The sequence below is a fragment of the Erithacus rubecula genome (assembly GCF_903797595.1).
Source record: "Erithacus rubecula genome assembly, chromosome: 2".
Lineage (NCBI taxonomy): Eukaryota > Metazoa > Chordata > Aves > Passeriformes > Muscicapidae > Erithacus > Erithacus rubecula.
In genome coordinates, this window is record NC_136685.1 from 21,034,484 (window position 1) to 21,056,460 (window position 21,977).

The following is a 21,977-nucleotide window of genomic DNA, read 5'->3' on the forward strand; positions in this document are numbered from 1 at the left end:
AAAATGATCTTGATATAGTTGGCTAAGACCTGGAACTATGTTACTGTCTCTATAGGATGTCGAAATTCGTTTTCCTTTTGGGTTGGCATTAAAAATCTTCCCCCTGCCAGCACCAGAATACAAAATTTGGAAAATGTGTCCATATATATGAAAAAAAAAGTTAAAATATACCAGCCTATTATGTGTTTGGGAATTTTTTTTTTTTTTTTTTTCGGGGGGGTATTGTTTGTTTGTTTTGCTGGGGTTTTTTGTTTATTTTTGGTTTTGTTTGGCATTTTTTTGGGGGGTGGTTTGTTTTTGCTTTTTTTGAAGGCAACCTCCTTGGAAACCTCCTTAACTGCCATTATCATCTTCAAAATGCACTGAATGTTGCGTTTAAACACTATTTTAAATTGTAAAATTCTACTTGCAAACTGACCTGATAAAAGGATACAAATTCACTTTTAGAGTAAGTCAAAAGTAATTTAAAATACAGAGCAACAACGTCCCATGAGCTGTCTGCCTCCTTAGAAAAGAAAAGTCAACAGGAACCTAAGCATTCTGATAACTATTTTCGAATCTGCAAGTCAAAAGGGTAGATTCCTCAAAGTCATCTTAAAATCAGACCAGTAACACACAGTTCAATTTTCAAGAGTTCTGTCATTCATAACTCCAAGAAAAGTCAGGGGTGAAAATCTGCTAAACTTTCAGCATGTCTTAAAATAATTTCATTGTTTTGGAAACTTGAAAATTATTTTTGCAATTGATTTTTTTAAAGTTCATAGCTCCAAAATGCTAGCAAGATTTTTTTTTTTTTTTTTTAAAGCAGTGCTCCATTCAATCAGATAATCTGTAAAGTAAAAGGATTTTCTTTCACATCTTTTATTAACTGAAAGGGTGTGTATTAACTCTAGATGCAGTTGTTTGGGGATAGAAGTCCCAATACCGGTAAAGATGTAGACTTAATGTGAAAACAACCCAATGATAAGCATTAAATAAGTCTGATTTTAAGACTTCACCTTTACTGTCATCATGGTCCCAAAGCAACTACAGTCTTTTCAAGAAACATTAAATCAAGATAATTCTTCCTTGGTTGCACTGCTAGATAAATTCAAGTTCAATAAAAAGACAACTCATTCAATATTTCCCATCCTGTTGAAAAGGAAAGACCTAAAAGTCACACCTCTTTCTCATAGTGTGATTACCAGTGTCTGTTCACCTTCCACACAGCTGGACTGAATAAGTGTTGATTTTTTTCTGGGTGAAAACTCCAAGTGTTCACTCAGACCTCTTAATTTTGACCATAACTTAATTTGTCTGGGTGTGCAATTCCTCCTGTGTATTCTTGTGTCTGATGAAAGAGGAACCTGCACACAGAACACTGCTTAAGTGTAGTGTAATTTCAAGCCGAGTGAACATAACAAATTAATCCACACAATCTCATTAAGTTCTGCACTACTAAAATTCTAAATTCACTGAGAGCGATACACTGTATAGAATGAAGACAACTTATGCATTATTGTAGTAGATGGAGGTTCACTGTTTTTCACAGGTAAGTTAGAATCTCCCCAGAAAACACGCACTGGACAATTTAATAGCACAGTCAGTACCAATTTTTCTACTATTATAGCTAAATCTTCATTTTATTATAAATATGAAAATTACTCCTTAATTAAATTCCTGAAAACTCAAGGAAAAAAAAAAATTACCTGAATAAAGAAAGCATGAAGATGCTGATACTATTCTCTATTAGCAGGAATTTAACTTTTTAAACACACAATTTTTCTCTTTACAAAAATATATTGCATTTTGCAAAATCTACAAGACAATACACTACCGAATATAAATTTGAGTAGATTAAATTTTCATGCATTTTCAATAATTTAAATGCTTTTCGATATTTAAAAATGCAAAGAAATTCAAACAAAATGCAATGATTTTAAAGTCAAAGGCCTTCCAGGAGAAATATTCATATCTAATGGCTATTCAAAAAAAAATATAATAGTTCAGTTTGCAACAGAAAAACAGCTTTTTCTGTTTAGTGAGAAGTCCCACTACAGTAAAAATCTCTCAATATAGTAGTTTTGTACCTTTGCCCATTTTTCCTGAATACATATCTTTACTGAACCCCACTGAATCCCCTTTAAGAAAAAAATGAGCTTAATTAACTTCAATTAAGAATAGTATTTACATTTTAAAAAATATGCTATGAAAGCATGCAGTAAATTTTTCTGCAGCTAAGCATTTTCATTTATTCATGGTAAAATATACATCTTTTCCTTAACTGCTTTAAAGAAGTCAAGAATACAGTCTTCCAAAAAGCTGCTAAACAAATACACACTTTGTAATTGTGAAAGTACATATAGATTGTGCATTCCCTGACATAATTAATTTATTCAGCATTTCATTACACGGAAGTACAATATAAATAAAGTACTTCTTTAACTTTTTTTTTTTTTTTTCCTACAGGTCTCTGTCCTTTACTGATTTTTCAGAAAGAACAGTTAATATTCTGTTATGACCACTATATTGAGCTTAATTACATGACTAATTAATATGTATTTATTAAGACTCATTACTCGGAAACAGTGGATTGAAAAGAAATTATGTAGGTAGTAAAACAACTAACAATGCAGTCAAAATACTTACATGCAATATCCAGTTTTTATGCCAAGAAACATTATTTTAAGATTCAACAGTGATTAAATATCAAGGCACTACATGAAAATTCACTATTAACTCATTTTGCAATGTGGAATTTGGATTCTGATTTTCTGCATTTCATTTTAAAATGTATTTAAAACTTGAAAGTTTTATGTTAGACCTATTACTCTGAGTGGACATTTTCATAAATGCTGTTTTTTCCCCTCTGGTGTCCAATGTATTTTTGTAACGACTCTACTCTGTTCCTTATTGTGTTTAAATGAATATACAGACTTGCATGTGTTCATGCATTAGTGCAAATACATATGAGATATTTTTAGGACAAATTCAAAACTGCCATTTCACTTGTGAGAAGAGAAAAACCATACCTTTTCTGGATCAGTTGTTGTGATGACCCACACACAGTGTGCATTGTCTTCATATTGAACTGGATAATTTGGCGATGTGATAATGCCACTCGGTCCACGTAAATTAGAACCACATGTTCTAGCTAAAATGATAACCAACAAACCAGATTGCTTTCGACAGGATGTTCTGTTTAAAATGAATATCATAAAACTGCCACAGCATTAGCAACTTCTTCTGGCAGCAGGAGAAAAAAAAAAAAAATTGGAATTGCAAAATAACTAGGTAATGAAAACTTTCTAAAGAAGTATATGAGTTTTATATAAAGGAGATGATATTTTAGCTCATTCTCAAACAAACAAACAAAAAGTTTAAGTTCAGGCATTACAAATCCTCCAGTGTTTCTTAAACCAATATAATTTGCTGTCCTAGTACTCTGGCATTCTGGTATAAGATTCTGGTGTGTACAAAAAGTATCATTTCTATCTACCTCAAAATGACAATAAAAATATCTCTAACAGGTTTTATGATTTCTTTTCTCTTTTCCAATTAATGGTGGTGGTTTGTAGGTTGTCTGATTCTAGGAGAATATAAGGTAAGCCCATTTCAAGGGTCAAGGCTCTTATCAGCATGTACAGTCTAAATGTGCAAGTCAAAATAATTTTTCTTCTGAGATAAAAAGTTCTGTACATAGAGAGCCATTCTTTATTTTTTTCCTGTACACCTCAGTTATAGCAAGGATGTCTAGATGCAAAAACATTTAGAACTAAGTTAGAAGGTCAGGTTTTATTTAAAGTTGAGTAAAATGGATGAACAGAGAGGAATTTACCGAAAAATCAGGACTAAGTAAATATTGGGGACTGATAGGAATACAGTATAATGTTGAGAATCTCATATTTGGGAATTAATTTAGAAAAAAAACCCCACAAACTTAACTAATTAGTTCTACTGAAAGTAAGTTTATCATGGCAAAAGGAAGATTAAGTGAAATTAAAACTACTTAAAAGAAATTAGCTCCCAAAACTAACACTTTTTCTACACATTTGACTGCATGCTTCAATCTACATAAAAATCTTTGTACATTTATAAACATATATACACACATACATGAGATATAGTTCCCTGTTTTAGTTTGCTTAGTTTTGAGCTTCACTGCAGCAGAAACCATAAATTACCCTTCGAAACTTCACAAAAAAATTCCAAAGAATAGCAGTTACCTCTGCAAATTGGCCTGTGGTCACTCCAGGCAGCCAGTGTATCTGTCACTCTCTGACAAGTAATGCTCTTGGAACCTTGCAGCACGTAATTGTCTTCACAGGAAAACTGTACGCTAGCACCCACCCTAGGGGAGAAAGAAAGACGGAATTAAATATATTGTAATGTCAGTGTCCTCAAACAAATGCAAATATTGCCAACTTTGACAATATTTCAAGATCCAAACAGAGACATTCAGGTGCAAAATTCTACTCCGTCAATGTTGTATTCATAAAAAAATAGTATACTCTAGGGAAAAGATCTATTATTCAGCTTGCCTACCTTTTAAGGAGCACAAAACAATTGTGACACTAAGTGTGTTCTTTTACAGTATGACTTCAGTGAATACATAGATAAATATATACCTAAGAAAATAAATTAACAGGATTTTTTCAGGCAACAGAGCTTACTTAATGAAGAATTTCAATATTGTTGTATTTATTCAAATGAGAGAATAAGCAATTAGACATGGAAGTTTTTCAACACATACAGCCAGGAAATATTAATTTAAATCAATGCAATAATTCATTAAATATTCCTGATCTGCTGAAATTTCCTCTTAAACATTACATTAAACTATAAATTTTTTAGGACTGAAATTTGACTGTTACACTTGTGGCACTAAAATGTGTCCCCTCGTAATTATTTATGCTGCCCAATTGTTAGGAAGACTTTAAAAAACTTTAAGTTTACACTTGTGGTCTATAAAACACAGAGTTCTCTTAAAAAGTATTTACATATCTGGCTCCATTTATTATTTGTGACATTCTTTGTTCCCTGTCATAATTAAGTGGTTTTGTTTTTCATTTTCTTTCACTTTTAAATCTATATTTGATAGACTCATGTCATGAACTAAGTGAACTCAATAAAGCAGATTTCTCAGTTTGGTCTCTGTAAGTTATTGAGTCCTGAACACCAGGGGATTGCTATATGGCAGTCAGGAAGCTTAAAATTGTGCTGTGAAGAACTGCATATAATGTCATTCTTTATCACCCAGCTCATTCCCACCCTTCACAGACAAGTATTTTTTTAGTTTTGCAGAGAATCTCACAAACACTGACTATATTATTTATCAATATTATTATGTGTTTCTATAGTCCTTTTTACTCTATCAGGAAATATTAATAGGATTGGTTTTTTCTTTTATTGGTTAATTTTTACATTGTAGTATGATGCTTCAAATCTAGAAAAGCTTTAAAAAGTAGTTTTCCTATCACTTTGTTCTTGAGCCCTTTTCTTCCATAATTCATGCAAGATGCATGAAATTCTTCAAGAGTAATGTAAGTTGCTAAAACTGTATTTATTTTATACTTGACATAATCTTCAGAATATTCTTAAAACCCCCAGAAAAAGAGACCAAGTATTTTTCTAAATAAATACCTTAAATAATAAAAATAAGTTTATTTTATTGTTAAAGAAAACATAACTCGATAATCAGATATTTTAATGCCATAACCACCTATTTTAATGAATTTTCTCCTATTTTCTGGAGTTAGGATTTCTGTATTTCTTTTTCTAAGGAGAGAGGGGAATAAACCCCAAGTGGCTACCTAGCAGTGATAAATGTAAAATTGAGAACTAAAGTATTTAAAAATCATATTGGATAAACAACAACCTACAGGAGTAGTGTTGCGTGAAGCAATGTGGAAACCAACATTTCCCTTAAGTTTGCTACTATCAAGGCACCTAAGGAGAATTACAAATCTATGCACATACAAATACAGTGTATCATTACTGGATATCTGCAACAGCATTTTATAATTATAATAAAATACCTGAACATTCCCCCGAGAATAAAAGAAAGGGATGGGGGGAAATGAATAGAAGGAATATAAATATTTTTATGTCTAATGAAGGTAGTTAAGTATTTTATGTTTAGATTGAGTTTTGATCAATGTAGATCAAAATCTTCTAAAGTTTTTATTAATGTATGCATAAAACATTACATACTAATTTAAGCTATACACTTAAAATAATTCAATTTATTTCAACATCATTCTACAAAGTATATATCTCAGAGGGCTGTTTTGTTGGTTTGTTTTCCTAAAGCTCTGGAAATGCCTTGAATCTAAGGATGTAAGGACAATTAGTGGGAACTTCATATGTTTTACACTGTGGGTATAATCTTTTGAAATGTCTGAACACAAACTAAGGGGTAAAAAATAAATATGCTGAATACAACACAAAGAATAAACACAACAAAAAACGTCACACTGAAGAGCAAGGTAGGGACACAAAGTCCTCCAAACTCCTTATGGATCTAAATAAGCATCTTAGGAGGGAGGATGCATCTGGATCACTGTTTGCAATAAAACTAATCACACATTCAAAGTTTTGAGTATCTCCATTGATTAAGCTTGACAGTTTCCCATTTAAAAAGGAGATATCCTTTTGAAGATGTCTTGTAGCTTGTTTGATATGTGATTGCAAAGAAAATGACTGGTTCATTTGCTACCCACTAGTTAACAATGAATGTTTTTAATTGTGCTGAGTGGGTTTTGTTGATTTGTTTGGGTTGGGGTTTTTTTTGGTTTTTTTTTTTTGGCATCTCTACCTCCCTAGTCACTGAGCAAGTCTATGGGCACTGGAAGACTTTTTTTTTTTGTTTTGTTACTTCTCTCTGAAACTTTAAACACAGGGAAGAAGTATCTTCTCATTTTTTTCTTTTTCTATTTTAAATTTGAATGCAATTTGTGGGAGACTATAAAGAAGGCTAGAATTTGACTGGAGAAAGTAATTTAAAAAATACTAATATAAAAAACAATTCAATTTCTGAAATCTCTTTTTGAAATTTAAGGGCCATTTGTTTTACAAGTGTTGGTGAAACTGGAAAATGACTGCGCTTCCACATTACCACACGTCATACAATATTTAAGAAAAGCTGAAAGAGTATTACTTAGATCCATTTCATATTTAATTTAAACAATCTACTGGTTTGAAATCTCACATAAATATAAAACATTATATTGACCTCAAAATTGTATTGATGATGTTCTAATGACTCTAGCCAAGTCTGAATTGCCACTTCTCCCCCAAAATGAATCCAAATATCCATTGAGTTGCCTTAAGATCACTGAAAATCATCTCCCTACTTCCTGAAATGAGCACAGTAGAAGCGTGGCAGGAGGACAGAATGAAAAGGTTAAGATTTCAGTACCTTTTTGTTTGCTTTATGATATTAGAATGAATGCATTATTATGCTGAAAACGATGAAACCCTTTTCAAAGAACTTGTCATCATGAATCAGTTGGGTCTCAGGCTGTCTTGAAAATAAACCCTCTGCCTTTCCATCAATCCCACTTACAACATGTCTTTCAGCAGACTGGAAAAGATTTCGAATAATGTGCATTTTCACATGTTTTAGTTCAGATTAATATTCACAGTTGTCATTCTCCTGACAAGAACAATAGCTCCTTCTGGTGTTTATACCTGCCACTTAGAAAAGGAAAAAAATTTAAAACTCCAAAACCCACACTGCCTTTCTTTACTCTCTAGAGTACTTTTATTACACTGAGGAAATGCAAGCAGCAGCAAATATTATTTCCCCTTCTCCAATGGAAGAGCTTGTTTTGTCACTTCAGAGAAACAAAAACCAAATTCCAGCTAAATTCTCTATTTAAATATACATCTAGATTTAGACAGTTAACTTTAAGATAGATGTGTTTTAAATAGATGCTAACAAATGTTAAAGTACATGAAAAGCAGCTGCTGTTGCATGATGAGTTTTCAGATAATGAATAATGTTTGGGCAGAAAAACTGTTATCATTTTACTCAAATAATATTCAGAACTGGAGGCCCAAAACATGCACACAATTAATGTAATCAAAGTGTACAAAATGTTTTATTTATCTTATGCCACATGATGCTGCTTGTAGAACACCTTATGCATTCCTTTCTCCCCATACACAGTAAGATACACTTATGAAATGAAAATATTATAAGAGGCTGGATGGGATGAAGGAGGGAGGCAAAGCCTCACCCTGACAGTTTAGTGAGTGTAAGAATTGCTCATAAGTAAGCTCCAGGCATTTAAGGTACCTTTAACCCACATTAATTCCTAAGAGACTGTGTTCAAAACATAGTTATCTGTGGTTTGCAATGTTCTTTGACATTATTCTCTTGAATATCTAAAATATACTTTGGGCTTTAAGGTTCTTTTGGGTTTTCCCTCTTGGTATTTTCAGCATTGCTGGGAAATTTGTTGTTGAGCTCTTCCACGTTTGGGTCACACATTTTGGATCTTTTAACCTGTTCCACCAAAACTATGTTTGTTCTGTTTCTCTTTCAATATACAGACTACCCCCTAGAGGTGAAAAGAAGTAATTTTCTTTCTTCTGAGTTATCAGCGCTCTTAGAGCTGTTGCTGTTTCTTTGAAATTGTTCATATGCCACTGATTTGGACCACAACTAGATGGAAGTCTGTTTGGCCAACAGCATATCATGAACAGTATATGATAAAATCTATATGACATTTATAGATTCACAGAATAAATTAGATTGGAAGAGGACATCTATTGCATTTGAAGCAAACCCAGTTGGAAGAAAGGGCTCAGAGATCTGCTTGGGTGAGTTCTGAATGTCTCCCTGGAGATAGATTTCACAAATTCTCTCACAAACTTCAATATTTTATTAACCTCATAGTAAATTTTTTTTTTTTTTTTTGGTTAAATCTTAATCTAGTTGTAATCTACCATGTCCCTCCTTATTTCCATTGTCTCTAGTCCTGTCACTGTTAACTCTTTCCAGTAATGCTTTTCTCTCTCCACTGATAACAAAGTGATCCTAGATACTGACCCTAATTCTTTCAACTATTTTATTTGGAGGAATTCAGAAGGAGCATGTTCTGCATCATTTATGGCTTTAGAGGAGAGACCTCTAAGAAAAAGAGAGGAGGGATACTGAGGCATGACTGCAAAAGCAGTCATGTAAAATACCCTCCAAAATAGCATTGGAAGCATTGGATGAATACACAGAGGCACTTTAATACCTCTTGAGAAAGAGTTATATTTTAACATCCCATTTCTACCTAGTCTTCCACTTCCTGATGCTTCTCTCGGCAATACATCAAACATTAATAAAGACCTAAATAGAAATTACATTTCTTTTCCCAAAACAACAGCCCTTTGGACTGCAAATACATACTTTTTGTATATATTTTAGTATCACACAATTTCATTTGCAATAGATGTGCCTGACAAGTTGAACCAGAACACACAGAGGAGGATGTCAGCAAACATTTAGAAAACTTGTGTCCCTAGCCTATTAATTTAAAACTTATTTCCTTCCATTATTATATTTTAAAACACATTGAACTGCTGCCCTGACACTGAAGCCATGGCTTTGCATATAACCAAATGTTTTAATGTTGGCATTCTTTATGATTTCTCAAACTCCTTTGAAGACAAATGGAGAAAAAATTTAAAAGTATGTCAGTCAGAAAGAGAATAAATATTTGATTTATTTTTCCTGTCAGTTGGGCTGTAAGAGCCTTGATTCAGTAAGCAAGTTGTATTAATTTGCTTTCTAGTGCTGCAGAGAACTTAGCAAAATTCCTTCTAATTCCTATGAATTTTTCCTGTCTCTTCGGTCTGACTGTCCATTTTCTGCTGAGCAATTTATAAATCTCTGCATGAGCTGGAGGCACCCATCTCCTTCCTTTGACCCTTTTCTCTATTGTACCTTCAAGTCTGCCTTTTTTCCTCTATGGGAAAGAACAAACTTCCTCCTTTCTCCATAGGGGTCCATTTGACCTTGTCTTTTTTAATAAAACAAAAAGGTGAAAACAAGAAAAAACTGGAGATGGCATTCATCACAGCCTCAGACACTGAATCTGCTATGTTCCCCAAACTTTTAAACAGATTTTACAAAGTGGGAAAACAGACAATACTCTCTGCTTCTTCTTCTATGTTGTCCACAGAGTTCTGCTTTTTCTCCATAGATGAGATTATTATGCTCTAAAATTCCTATTTTAAATGCATTGATTTAAAAAAACAAAAAACAAACAAACAAAAAACAAAAAAACAAAAAAAACAACTCAAGCCAAAACAAGACAAGATATGCAGATCGATTAATCCATTTTTACAAAGAATAAATAAATTTAAAACTAGGGAAATTATATACATCCATAGTTACAATCTGTCTTATGTTACAATGTAAAATATAACCAGAAGTCTATATTCTATCACCATCCTCATAAACTTAAAAACAGGTAGGGCAGTGATCTTTACCTCCTCCAGGACTCATCCCTGATAACTCCCTCCAGGGAGATATCTTCTGCTAATGGGCCACCAAGCCTCACCGCAGGACTTATAAAATTACATCATCTTATTGAGAGATGCTCCACCCAGTGGGAGGAGCCAAGAATTCCTGCTGGGTGTAATCTGACGTTCTGAACACCACAACATCCCTACCTACTGAATTCCCAGGGGAAAAGAGCTACATAACCACCACTGGACCTTCAGAAGGAGATCAAACCCTTCTACAGGACTACTGCTTCAACAGAGGCACATCTATCACTTCAACAGGACTACAGCAACCATTTAATCAGAGTGCTACCACCACCCTGACCAACAAGGTGTCAGGTTGTATCCTGACTCTGTCAGTTTAAGCCAGTATTTTCTGCCTTTATTTTCCTCTTGGTCATATAGAAAACTAAATGTGCCTACCTGAAGTCAGAGCCTACCCTCTTCCCATTTTCAGGAATTCCAGGATCAGGACATGTATCAGATGCAATTGCATCCCCACCCTGGGTCACTGCAAAGTAAAGGAAAAAGTATATTAGACATGCAGTTCTAAAGATGACTCTTTACATTTCCCATACATAAGCTTCCATTGTCTGAATGCTACCATATTTTACCATTTTTTCTTGAACCAGTTGAAACTATTAAAAAAAATCCCCACGTAGTTTATTTATTTGGTGCATTATTTATTTTCATTTGTTATGAGTTTTTTTTGTTATAAATCACCTTCTGAAATCCTCACAAGGCACAATGCAATGATTAAGTACAACTTTTGACCAGTCACTACGTTGACTGAAGATAAAGTTAATCTCAAAAATATATAAAATACTGGAAAATGCATTTGTAGCCAGCAGAATATGTGCTCCTGAATGTGAGGCTCAAATCTCTACTTTTTGTTTTCAGATAAGAATAGAAAGACAAGGTATCTTATACTGTTCTACTCTTTTGGGTCTCCATTCTTCCAGACTGTCAGATAATTAAATGATCTATGTCTCTAAATTTATATGTATATAAATATAAAATAATGGTACTCTCAAAACAGCTTGAACATTATCTTCCCTTTTTATCCTACTACATTCCTAAAATGGAAATAAAAGAAAACGTGGAGTTATTTGTTATAAACAAAATATATAAAGCAGAACACTGAATTTACAGAAAACCCAAACACATATGTGCTTTTTTCCTGCACATATACACATACGGTGTGTCCAGCTGCAAAAAGAAAAAAACCTGACATTAAGACTGCATTGGGTTTGCATTGCCAGATTTTGGTGGCAGGGGTCTACAGGGGTGGCTTCTGTGAGAAGCTGCCAGAGAATTCTTCCATGTCCAGCAGAGCCAATGCCAGGCAGCTCCAAAATGGATCTGCTGCTGATCAAGGCTGGGTCAATTAGAAATAGTGGTAACACCTATGGGATAACAGACTTCAGAAGAAAACAAAAGTTACTGTGCAGTTGTAATTGAAATCAAGGGAAAGCAGGGTAGAATGTGTGAAAGACACCAAGGTCAGTGCAGACAGAGGGGGAGGAGCTGCTCCAGGCACTGGAGCTGAGATTGCCCTGCAGCCCGTGGTGATGACCACTGGGAGGCAGCTGTGCCCCTGCAGCCCCTGCAGAACCACAGGGATGCACCTGCAGGGTCCCGCAGACCCGTGGAGAGGGGAGCCCCCTTTGGACCAGGTTTGCTGGTAGGACTTGTGACCCTGTAAAGGACTCAGGCTGGAGCAGCCTATCCTTGCAGGACTGCATCCCATGAGTGACCCATGCTGCAGCAGTTTGGGGAAGACTGCTACCCATGGCATGGATTCACGTGGGAGAAGTTCATGGAGAATTATCTCCCATGGGAAGGACTCTTGTCCCCAAGCAGCAGCAGGAGCAACTTGTGATGAACTGACTCTAACCCTCATTCCACCTCCCTGTGCAGCTGGGGGAGAAGGTAGAGCTGGGAAGGAGGTAAGGGTGGGAGAAAGCCTTTTTTACTTCACATCACCCTGCTCTGGTTTTGTTAGTAATAAATGCCATATCTCTAACCCCAGTCTGTTTTTTCCATGACAATATTTGGTGAGTGATCTTTCCCAGTTCTTAACTCATGAACTCTTGGTTATATTTTCCCTCTGGTGTACAGGTGTGGAGGGGGTAACAGGTTTGGTGGCTGCCTGACACCCAGCCCAGGCAAGCCCACTAAAGTTATAAGCTTCCAGTCTGTTTCCTCCACACAAAAAAAAAAAAAAAACAAAACAAAAAAAAAAAACAACAACAACAAAAAAAAAACAACCCAGAACTAGTAGGAATTTATGGATCATATTTTCTATTTTAAAATATTTTTTGGAAATCTTTAATAAAAGGATAGAGCATTCTTCCTAATTTTAAAACAGACCAAAAAGCAAATTGGAATATTTTAGCTGCATAAAATAAATTGCACAAATCTGAGTGGAGAACAGATGACAGCATTACAGCTGAAAGCTTTTGAGAGATTAGATGCAAAAAGTAGCTGGTTTTCCCACACAGTGATGTGCTTTCAAATTTAATACAGCACCAAAAGAAGACAAATAGAATAACTACAGTCAGATTTTAAGAGCTATAAATCTTCATGCCTATTTTGGCAGCTTCAGGGACAATTAATTTATATAGAAATCCAAAGATTTACAGAATTTAAAAACTGTATGACAGTAGTACAAAAGTACAACTGAGACAATGCACTATTACAGACAAAATTTCTTGACCTGAGCATGGCTGTTCTGTAGAGAAGCAGAGAAACTACAGTGATTACAGTATGTTTCAACATTTGCCTTTTTTTCAACTAGAATGTTTTAAGAATACAAGAATCATCCTTTTAACATCACTTATTGTCCTGCATACCTTTCCTTTCAACTACATCAAGAAAGATTATGATAATATCAAATATTTATTTGAAGACAACTGAAAATAACTGAAAGTATTTATTACTTAAAAAAAATATTTCCTTCGAAATACAAAAGCAAGACACAAGTTAAAACTCATTTCACCTGGACTTTTGTCCATGCATAGCACCTAGAATTCACCATCTCAAACTCTCTGCACCAGAGATCAATCTTGCTAATTTCACTAATATTACTTTGATAAAGTTTTTGTATGTGAATAAAGGCTTTCAGAAAAGTGTATACTAGCTAGTATCTATATATTTTATTCTGAAAATTTTTTCAAGAAAATGCAGGATTAGTGTCAGCATTGAAATGCATTTTTAGTGAAAACCCTAGTCTTGTTGCAAAAGCAGCCTGCTTCTACACTGATGTGTCTCAAGATAAATTCCCTCACCTACTAATATTTCCTCCATTTTTTCAGAGGAAACAAAATAGTCAAATATTTATTATTTTTAGCAGGGAATTGTAGCTGCGTAAATGCACACAAGATTCAGTTTGGACTACTGAACCACCAAAACACAAACCTAAGCAAAAGGATTGATATGGTTATTCAACATCCTAAATTTACTAAACGTGAGCCTTGTGGTAACAACTGTTACACGAGGTAGAGAATGTTACCTTTGCTACCATGTTTTAAGGACATCACACTGGAGTGAAGCCATCCCTTTTACGGATGTACTTACTTACATACAAAATGTCAGTCATAGTTATAGCACAGAATGAGGTGATCTCCCCAAATGGATGACAACTCTTGCAAAATTTTCTTCTCAGCCTCTACTCTGTCAACACACTCTCAATATCAGGGGCAGGGTGGCTCAGTCTCTTGCTTGTCCAGAAAAAAAATCGCTTTAAATAGGACATAAGTATCCTATGTCTGGAACTCAACACATCTTCCTGGATATCTACAGGCTTTGTTAAACATGGCCCAGGTTTTAGCTTTTATTTTCCCTAGTGAACTGTCAAGTACTTTTAACAGATGGTGTTTGCATGACTTGCTGTCATAATAAAATAAATCAAATTCCCTGTAAAACAAACCTGCCTGATTTTATCTTTCCATATGGGAAAAAAAAAAATAATAAAACTCTCAAATTAGTATAACAATTTATTGTCTCAGAGACACCAGGGACTTCAGCTCACATATGTATATACTTTTACACATATTAGTATGCTTAAAGCCTTTACCTGCCAGTATTTTAGAATTTACCTAAAAATTAGGTATTAAGATTTATTTTAGTTCCAACATTTATCATTCAGACTCAAAATAAATGATTAGGTGACCAAACAAATTCCTGACAAAGACGTTCATCTTTGTTACAATCCTTCTAGATTTCCACTTTATTCACTACTATGAAGCATTATCCATTACAATTGAGATCCCTAACATAAAAGAAAGTATCATTGACTTGAGTATATCACTTTCAAAATATATTTAAGCCTTGAAGGCGCTACAAACATTTCCTAGATGCATCATTTCTACTCACTCAGTCACATGCCCAGTCTGTCACTGGTTTAATTTTGAAGAAAAAGACTTTTGTATGCTCTTGAAAGACCCATGTCTAGTTTGTAGTCTTTGCACATGGTATAAAGTTTCATTTACCTAAGGTGTTAAAATGTGTTTCATGCTTTTTGCACTTTTCTTCTATTTTGTTCTATCTTTACCATACCAAACTTGAATTGTTTCTCTTTATATTCAAAACTCATTAATAGACAGTGTATTTTAACTATCATTTCTATTTTCATTTTAGAGTTTAAAAATTTCAAAACAATGGCATCAATGAAAACTGAAAATAACATTCCTATTTAAAGCTTGCAAAACAAATATTAATTATGTGTAACCTTTGGTGAAGCAATGCACTAATTATCAGGAATTATTTTAAAGCACTAACAGTGTTCTTATGAAATAAAAATATGAACTAAACATCTATAAAACTGCTATTTATGACAAATAAATAAATTTAGGACCAGTCTAAATGATGCCAGCCTCTCTCAATATATTCTTAGCACATTCTCAGTATACCCTCTCTGTTTTAAAAAGTTTAAGAGGATATAATTCTGGCTAATATCAAAGACATTGCATAAACAGTTCATACTGCATCCCAGTTCTTCAAGGGATGACCAACTAGAGGAAATAGTGAGTATTCCATGAGACTAACATCAGAAAAAATATTTGAAGTCACAGGGAAGAGAGAAAAGAGTGGAAATATTCCAGTCCGATCTGGGGTTTTTTACTTCTTTTCCCAGCAGCAGATTTGAGGACAAAGATCTTCAACCAACAGACATGTCTACAGTACACAGACTGAGCACTCTCAATGGATACAACTTATCTCTGGAGCTTCTCAACATGTCAGACTTAAATACTGCAAAACCTGCACATTCTTAGGTTTTCCTGCAGAAATAATTGCAGAGTAGCTGTGAATTCATTAACATGATTGACAGATATGTCAGATATTCTATATACAACTTCTAGTGTTAAGATTAGCGATTTAAATTTCTAATTGATAAAAATAAAATCTATTCTTTCTTTACTGACTGAGAATGAATCAACAAGATTTCTTCTATTTTCTCAGTTGGAAACAAAGACTACAGTTTCCACAGTTTTGGAGGTAATCTTTATTGTTTTACTTAAAATATAACACAGGAAATTGAGAATTCCTTTAAGATGTTTCACATGCTCTAACACAATAGTAACAATGGCTGGCAGTAACTATAAATCAGATTTTAAAATATTATAATCATAATAATAAACAATTACCAGATATATTAACACCCTAATTTAGCTCAGCATATGGGAAGTGTTTAATCAAAAAGCCATATTAGGCAGGAGGAAGGGCTGGTGAAACAGATGTTTCACATAGCAATACATGAAATCTCTCGTTTAAATATCGATTCTACTCCAGACATTCTGACCTGCTTTAGATGCATTTGGAATATGAAAATACATCAATGAACTACTAAGGCTTACATAAACTACATGATGAAATACTTTGAAGGCTTTGATTTCAAAGCAGAGTATGATGTATAGATGTGTTATCTTTCTATAGAAATATGTATAGATGTGTTATCTATAGATGTGCATATCTTTCTTTAGTGGCCATTACATTATATAAAAATATTGAGTGCTCATGCTTCAGGTTCCAGCTTGTTAAGTGAACAAATGTCTTTTTAGACATTTACTCATTCTCCTAGCGGTAACATCATCTTTAGAATAAAAATACATAACCCAGGAGTCCTCACTCCTTCAAGAATTCATTAGTTTTTGTAATCAAAAAATGCAAGAATGACCTCCAAGAAAGCCTTGACAAATATTCCCTGGAGGTTAGACAAAAGATCTTGAAATTCCCTGTGGAAAAATATTATAAAAAATGGCAGCTTTTCTAGAGCTGAATGACAAGCTGTGGCACAGAAGAGGGGTCACAAAAGTGGTCAGCAGACTAGAGCATTCCTCCTACAATGTCAGTCTGAGAGAGCAAAGGTTGTTTGGCCTGGGGAAGGCAGGTTCCTTGGCAACCTCATTGTGACATTCCAATACCTAAAGAAGACATAAAAAACGACACTTTACCCAAGCAGATGAAGATAAGACAAGGGGATACAGCTTTACACTAAAAAAGAAGAGATTTAGATTAGATGTCAGCATGTTGAGGCACTGTGAAAAGTTGCCCAGAGAACATTGGGTGCCACACCCCTTGAAGTGCTCATGGCCAGGCTGGATGGCATTTTGAGAAATCTGATCTTGGGGAAGTTATTCCTGCCCATGGTGGGGAGCTGGAAATGGATGATCTTTAAAATCCCCTCCAACCCAGATCATTCTACAATTCTATGAACTGAACAAGATCACAGTGAATGAGTACTTTGCCTCTCTATTATGATGGAAATAAAAGCTTACATATGTAAATATTAACCTTTTTCCAGTCAGGGAGTCAAACAGAAGTACAATGACACCGTTTCATTTAAACAAGTTATTAGATGCACTAATCAATGTAATAGAGCCAACTTGACTATTCATTAAGCTCCTTAGATTCACATTTATGTCCTTTTTTAAAAACGACATATCATATTGTAAAGTATCTAACAGTTCTAGATAGCTAACAAATATCTAACAAAAATTTTGGTCTTTAATTATGGTTCAAAAATAAAACCAAAACATTTAAATTATTCTTTATCAAGAGTACTACAAATTACTTGAAAGAAAACACAGTTTCAATCCACAAATATAGTTATAGGTAGAATTAGTTGAATGAAATGAAATTTTCCACCATAAGTTTTGCTGCATTTTCTCTAAAATGTCAGTTACCACCACCCTGAGGAAAATTTCAAAGTTCCAAAGTTGTTGATTTAACCCAGACCAAAAGAAAAGAGTTAATTTGCCAACACTTTTAATGATCAGAATATATATATACTGCAGGAGACATTTTTTTCTTTGCAAGACATTTATTAGGAGATTTCTTAGGCGCTTCAATTAGCAGGTCATAAGCTCTTCCTCATTTAATTCCCTTTCCCCCCCTCCCCAAATATCTCTTTTGTAGAGGGACAAATGAAAAGTATTAGATTGGAATCCTAATAATGAGATAAAAGGACATTGTCTATACAGGTATACAAAAGTAAACATATTGCCTTATGAATAAATAAGATCACAGATGTGATAAAAAAATGCAGATTGAGTAGTAAATACAGTTGAAATTAAAATACCAAGATAAAAAGTATGTATTTCAAGAGTACAGAGTGTACTATATTTTTCCACACAATTTCACCTGGCTTTTAGAATACTAGAAAATTACCTTTTTGTATAATGAGTCCATCATACTCTTTAAACAACTCCTTCAGTAGAAAGCACAAAAACACTGTTTTGTTGCAAACAACAAAAATAAACCCACATGATGCTTATAATGTAGAAGTGATAGATTACTGAAACCCAGAGAAATGGAAAAGAAAAAGATAAAACAAGGACAGGTATGGAAAGTTTTGAAGTTCAACCATAAAACTGCTTACAAGAAGCTAGTTCAAACATTTTTCCTTAATTTACCTATGAATTGACTAAAATATTGGAATAGTGTTGAAAAGCCATGTTGACACCAGATGGCTTAGGTCATAAGGCCCTTCTGGGAAGTCACACAAGAAGAAACCATTATCCAAAACCTGCCTAGAGAACACTCTTACAGATGACATGGTATTTCTTCAAAACAATTAACAAATCTTATAAAGTATCATTTCTAGTTCAGGAAGCTACAGCCAGCTGCTAGATTTCATTTAAAACTTAAATTTTCTAGTGCTTCTCATTAAAAAGAATATTTTAACCACCCCCCCCCCCCCCCCTTGCTTCAAACTTCAGATTCAAAACTACTAATTTCTGGAACACAAACAATTAAAAAGCCCTATAACTGTCACATGGTAAAAATAATTTTTAGCTTTCTTTGAACAACACTGGGGAATAAATCATCCTACTAGACTGCAGCTTCCAACTTGGTTGAAATAAATGCTCCCTGTAATTTACCAATATATTTATGCCACTCCTTTTTCCAGCAGATGGGAATTTCTATCAATAGCCCTTTACTTGCTATGACCAAAACAGCTTATGTGTCCAACTTCTCACTGTTATTCCTTAGTGCCCTGGTTTTTGGCTAGGAGAGAGTTAATTTTTTCAGAGTGGCTGTGAGGGGACAGGGCCAGGGGCTCTGTGAGGGTGTCTAGGTAGTTACTCTGAAGCACTTCAGGTCACATCCCAGAGCATTCTCACTTCCCAGAACAAAGTGGCCATGGTTTGTGGTTAGAAAGGAAAAAAAAAAAAAAAAAAAAAAAAAAAAAAAAAAAAAGTGTGGGTGCAAAGATCTGTGTGCCCTTGTTCATTGTCTCAGGGTTATGTCAGTATGTCAGGCTGGTCAGTACAATTTTTGTACTTCTTGATTTTGTAAATTACTCTCATTTTCTATACTTTTGTTATCAATATAATTGTCCACTTTCTTAATTCATTACAGTTTCCAATAGATTGTTTTCATCTCTGTAACCTCTGCTTTTTGTGTCTATGGCTGGAGATGGGGCAGGGAAACTGAGTCTGCTTTGGAACTCTGTTGGCAGGGGGAACACTGAGTTTGGGAGTACCATTCCTAAACCATGACATTTGTTGATCACAAGGTCTGGAAATAAAGTTCCCCTTAATAAAACTAAAAATAAAGTTTTTTGCTCCTTTTTTTGACCAATTTCTTTCCAACAGCTGAATTTAAGTTTCACTCAAGCTTAATGATGCAACTTAAAGCTCAGCAGATACACAGCTTTTAGTCAGTCATGGAATTTACTGGTCCACCTTTTCTTGAAGTCTTGAAGAGCCTGCTCACTCATAACATTTCATTTTACATTCAACCTTGTTGACCTCGAGGAGCTGCTTCACTATGATCTTCACCACAGGCTTCAGGGGAAGCTCAGCTCCAGTGCCTGGAGGAGCCTCCTCCCTCTCCATATTTATTGACCTTGGTGTCTGCATCATTGTTCCTCTCACATAATCTCACTCTTCTCAAAGCAAATCTGCCTAATAATTTTTTCCTTCCCAGATATTTTATCCCAGAAGCCTTACAAAAACCTCTGACTGGCTCAGCTTTAGACAGCTGTGGGTCTGCCCTGGAGCCAGCTGGTATTGGCTCTATCAGACATGGCAGAAGTTTTCATAGAAGCTACCCCTGTATATTTTCATATAGCTAATAAATTAAATGTTTAGGCAAAGTGTGGGGAAATTGTCAAATATTTACCTTTTTAGTGCAATTATATATATGGATTTTAGCTTGATTAAAATATTACTTAAAAGTAGTATTTAAGGTGAAAGGATGAATTTTAGTTTTAGCAGTAAGTTCTAATTTAAACATATTTTCTATATGAAATAAAATATATTGGCAACTGGAATATATTTGATATCCCCCATTTCTATGGTAAAATTCCTACAAGCCACACAACAGCTACAGTTCAGAATCAGATGCAGTCATCACACACAGTTTGTGTGTGTCTGTGTGCTGGCTGCACTCTCACAATGCACAGGCAGTTATGCAAACCTCCTGAGATAGTGTTCAACTCATTAAAGACAGAGTTGCATCATGAAAAGTAGACACATTTTGATAGTTGTCATATTTTCACAGCTGTTAAATTCATCAGACTCCAGGAATATAAACTGAATTTACAAAACCAGGCTGAAAGCCTTGGTCTGACTTCCTTCAACTGATGGGCCACACACAACGCTACTAAATTATGTGCAGGAAAACTTCTGATTACTCTAGAAAGCTGAAATTTTCCAGCAAGTGACATTCATTCACCAGTGATTCAATACAGTTACACCAAATGAAATAAATATTTGCATTCTGTTCACTCTTAGTTAAGTAATTGTTACCACAGTAAGTATACCTTAGGACCACAGAATCACTCATTAAGACTTGCCTGAGCTGCACTTATCCATGCCTGAAAATTTAAGAACCTATTTCTATACTTTCATTTTAATTTATGATTTATGGAAGCCACCAACTTCAAAAATATCTTTCATTCATCAGTCCTGATACTTAAATATTATCTACATCTTATCTTTACATTGCTCAAGGTCACAAGGGGAAGACAGAAAAGAAACTGTCCCACATCACTACATAACTCTATTGCACCATCTTTGTGGCCTACTTACAATAAAACCATTTAGCACTATCAAATCTGTTAGGTCCTTATAACAATAATGACATTAATGTAACAGTATTATAAGCTCCTTAATCATTAGACTTTACACTATACTTTAAACTTTGTCATTTCATGACTCGCTGCAGGTAATGATACTTTTGCAACAATTGTAAAGACTAAATTTTGACTGTGAAGTATTCAATTCATAAAAAATATTTTGCTCTATTTGAATTATACAATTGAACACAAGGAAAATGAAAACTACTGTGTCAGTGAAGTCAACAGACCTAATTTCACTAATCATCAAGGGAGCAAGATTTTAACCGACAGGCAAATGGTTTAAAAACTCTTTAAAAAATAAATATAATTTATTTTTCACACCAGATGACAGGAGTGAAAACAGCCTTGATGTGAAAAAAAAATTACCATGATACATTTTTCCTCAGAAGATCACACAAACTATGTCTAAGCCTTAAACACACAACTCAGCATGAAGAGTTGTTGGTTTTCGCAATACCGTTTCATACAGAATTGTAGGAAAGTCAGTAATTTACTTTGAAATGACAGAGTTGATGAAGAGTCAGTAGTAAAGAGCAATTTTATGGGATATCCAGAAGCAGTCTTTCCAAAAGAAATAAAGCCAACACGTTGTATTGTCTCAGTGGCTTATAAGTTTGGAAAACTCAATTTTTCAACAGCAACAGGCTATAAACTCACCCTACAATGTTATTTACTTGTAAATATACTACCACTATATAACGTATTTTATTGATTCACAAGGCTGTCTTTCCTTTCCTAAAAAAAAAAAAAAAAAAAAAAAAAAGAAAAGCAGCAATCTAGCATTTTTAACAAACACTGCCATTACTTGTTAAAGCTGACTACAGTTATTTCTAATATATAAATAAGGGTTAAAACAAGTATCTTAAAATAAAATTCTAATTTTCTTAATTAGCTGTTTGAT

The 21,977-nt window shown here is 34.2% G+C and overlaps 1 protein-coding gene across 1 annotated transcript in view; it reads right to left on the reverse strand.

Annotated features, from left to right (window-relative positions):
• Positions 1 to 21,977, reverse strand: part of CSMD1 (CUB and Sushi multiple domains 1) — a 1,041,152-nt gene that overhangs the window by 305,099 nt on the left and 714,076 nt on the right. Inside the window, 3 exon segments of the mRNA XM_079329059.1 lie at positions 3,012 to 3,133; positions 4,206 to 4,330; positions 10,909 to 10,996. Coding sequence (XP_079185185.1) covers positions 3,012 to 3,133; positions 4,206 to 4,330; positions 10,909 to 10,996 — 335 coding nt within the window.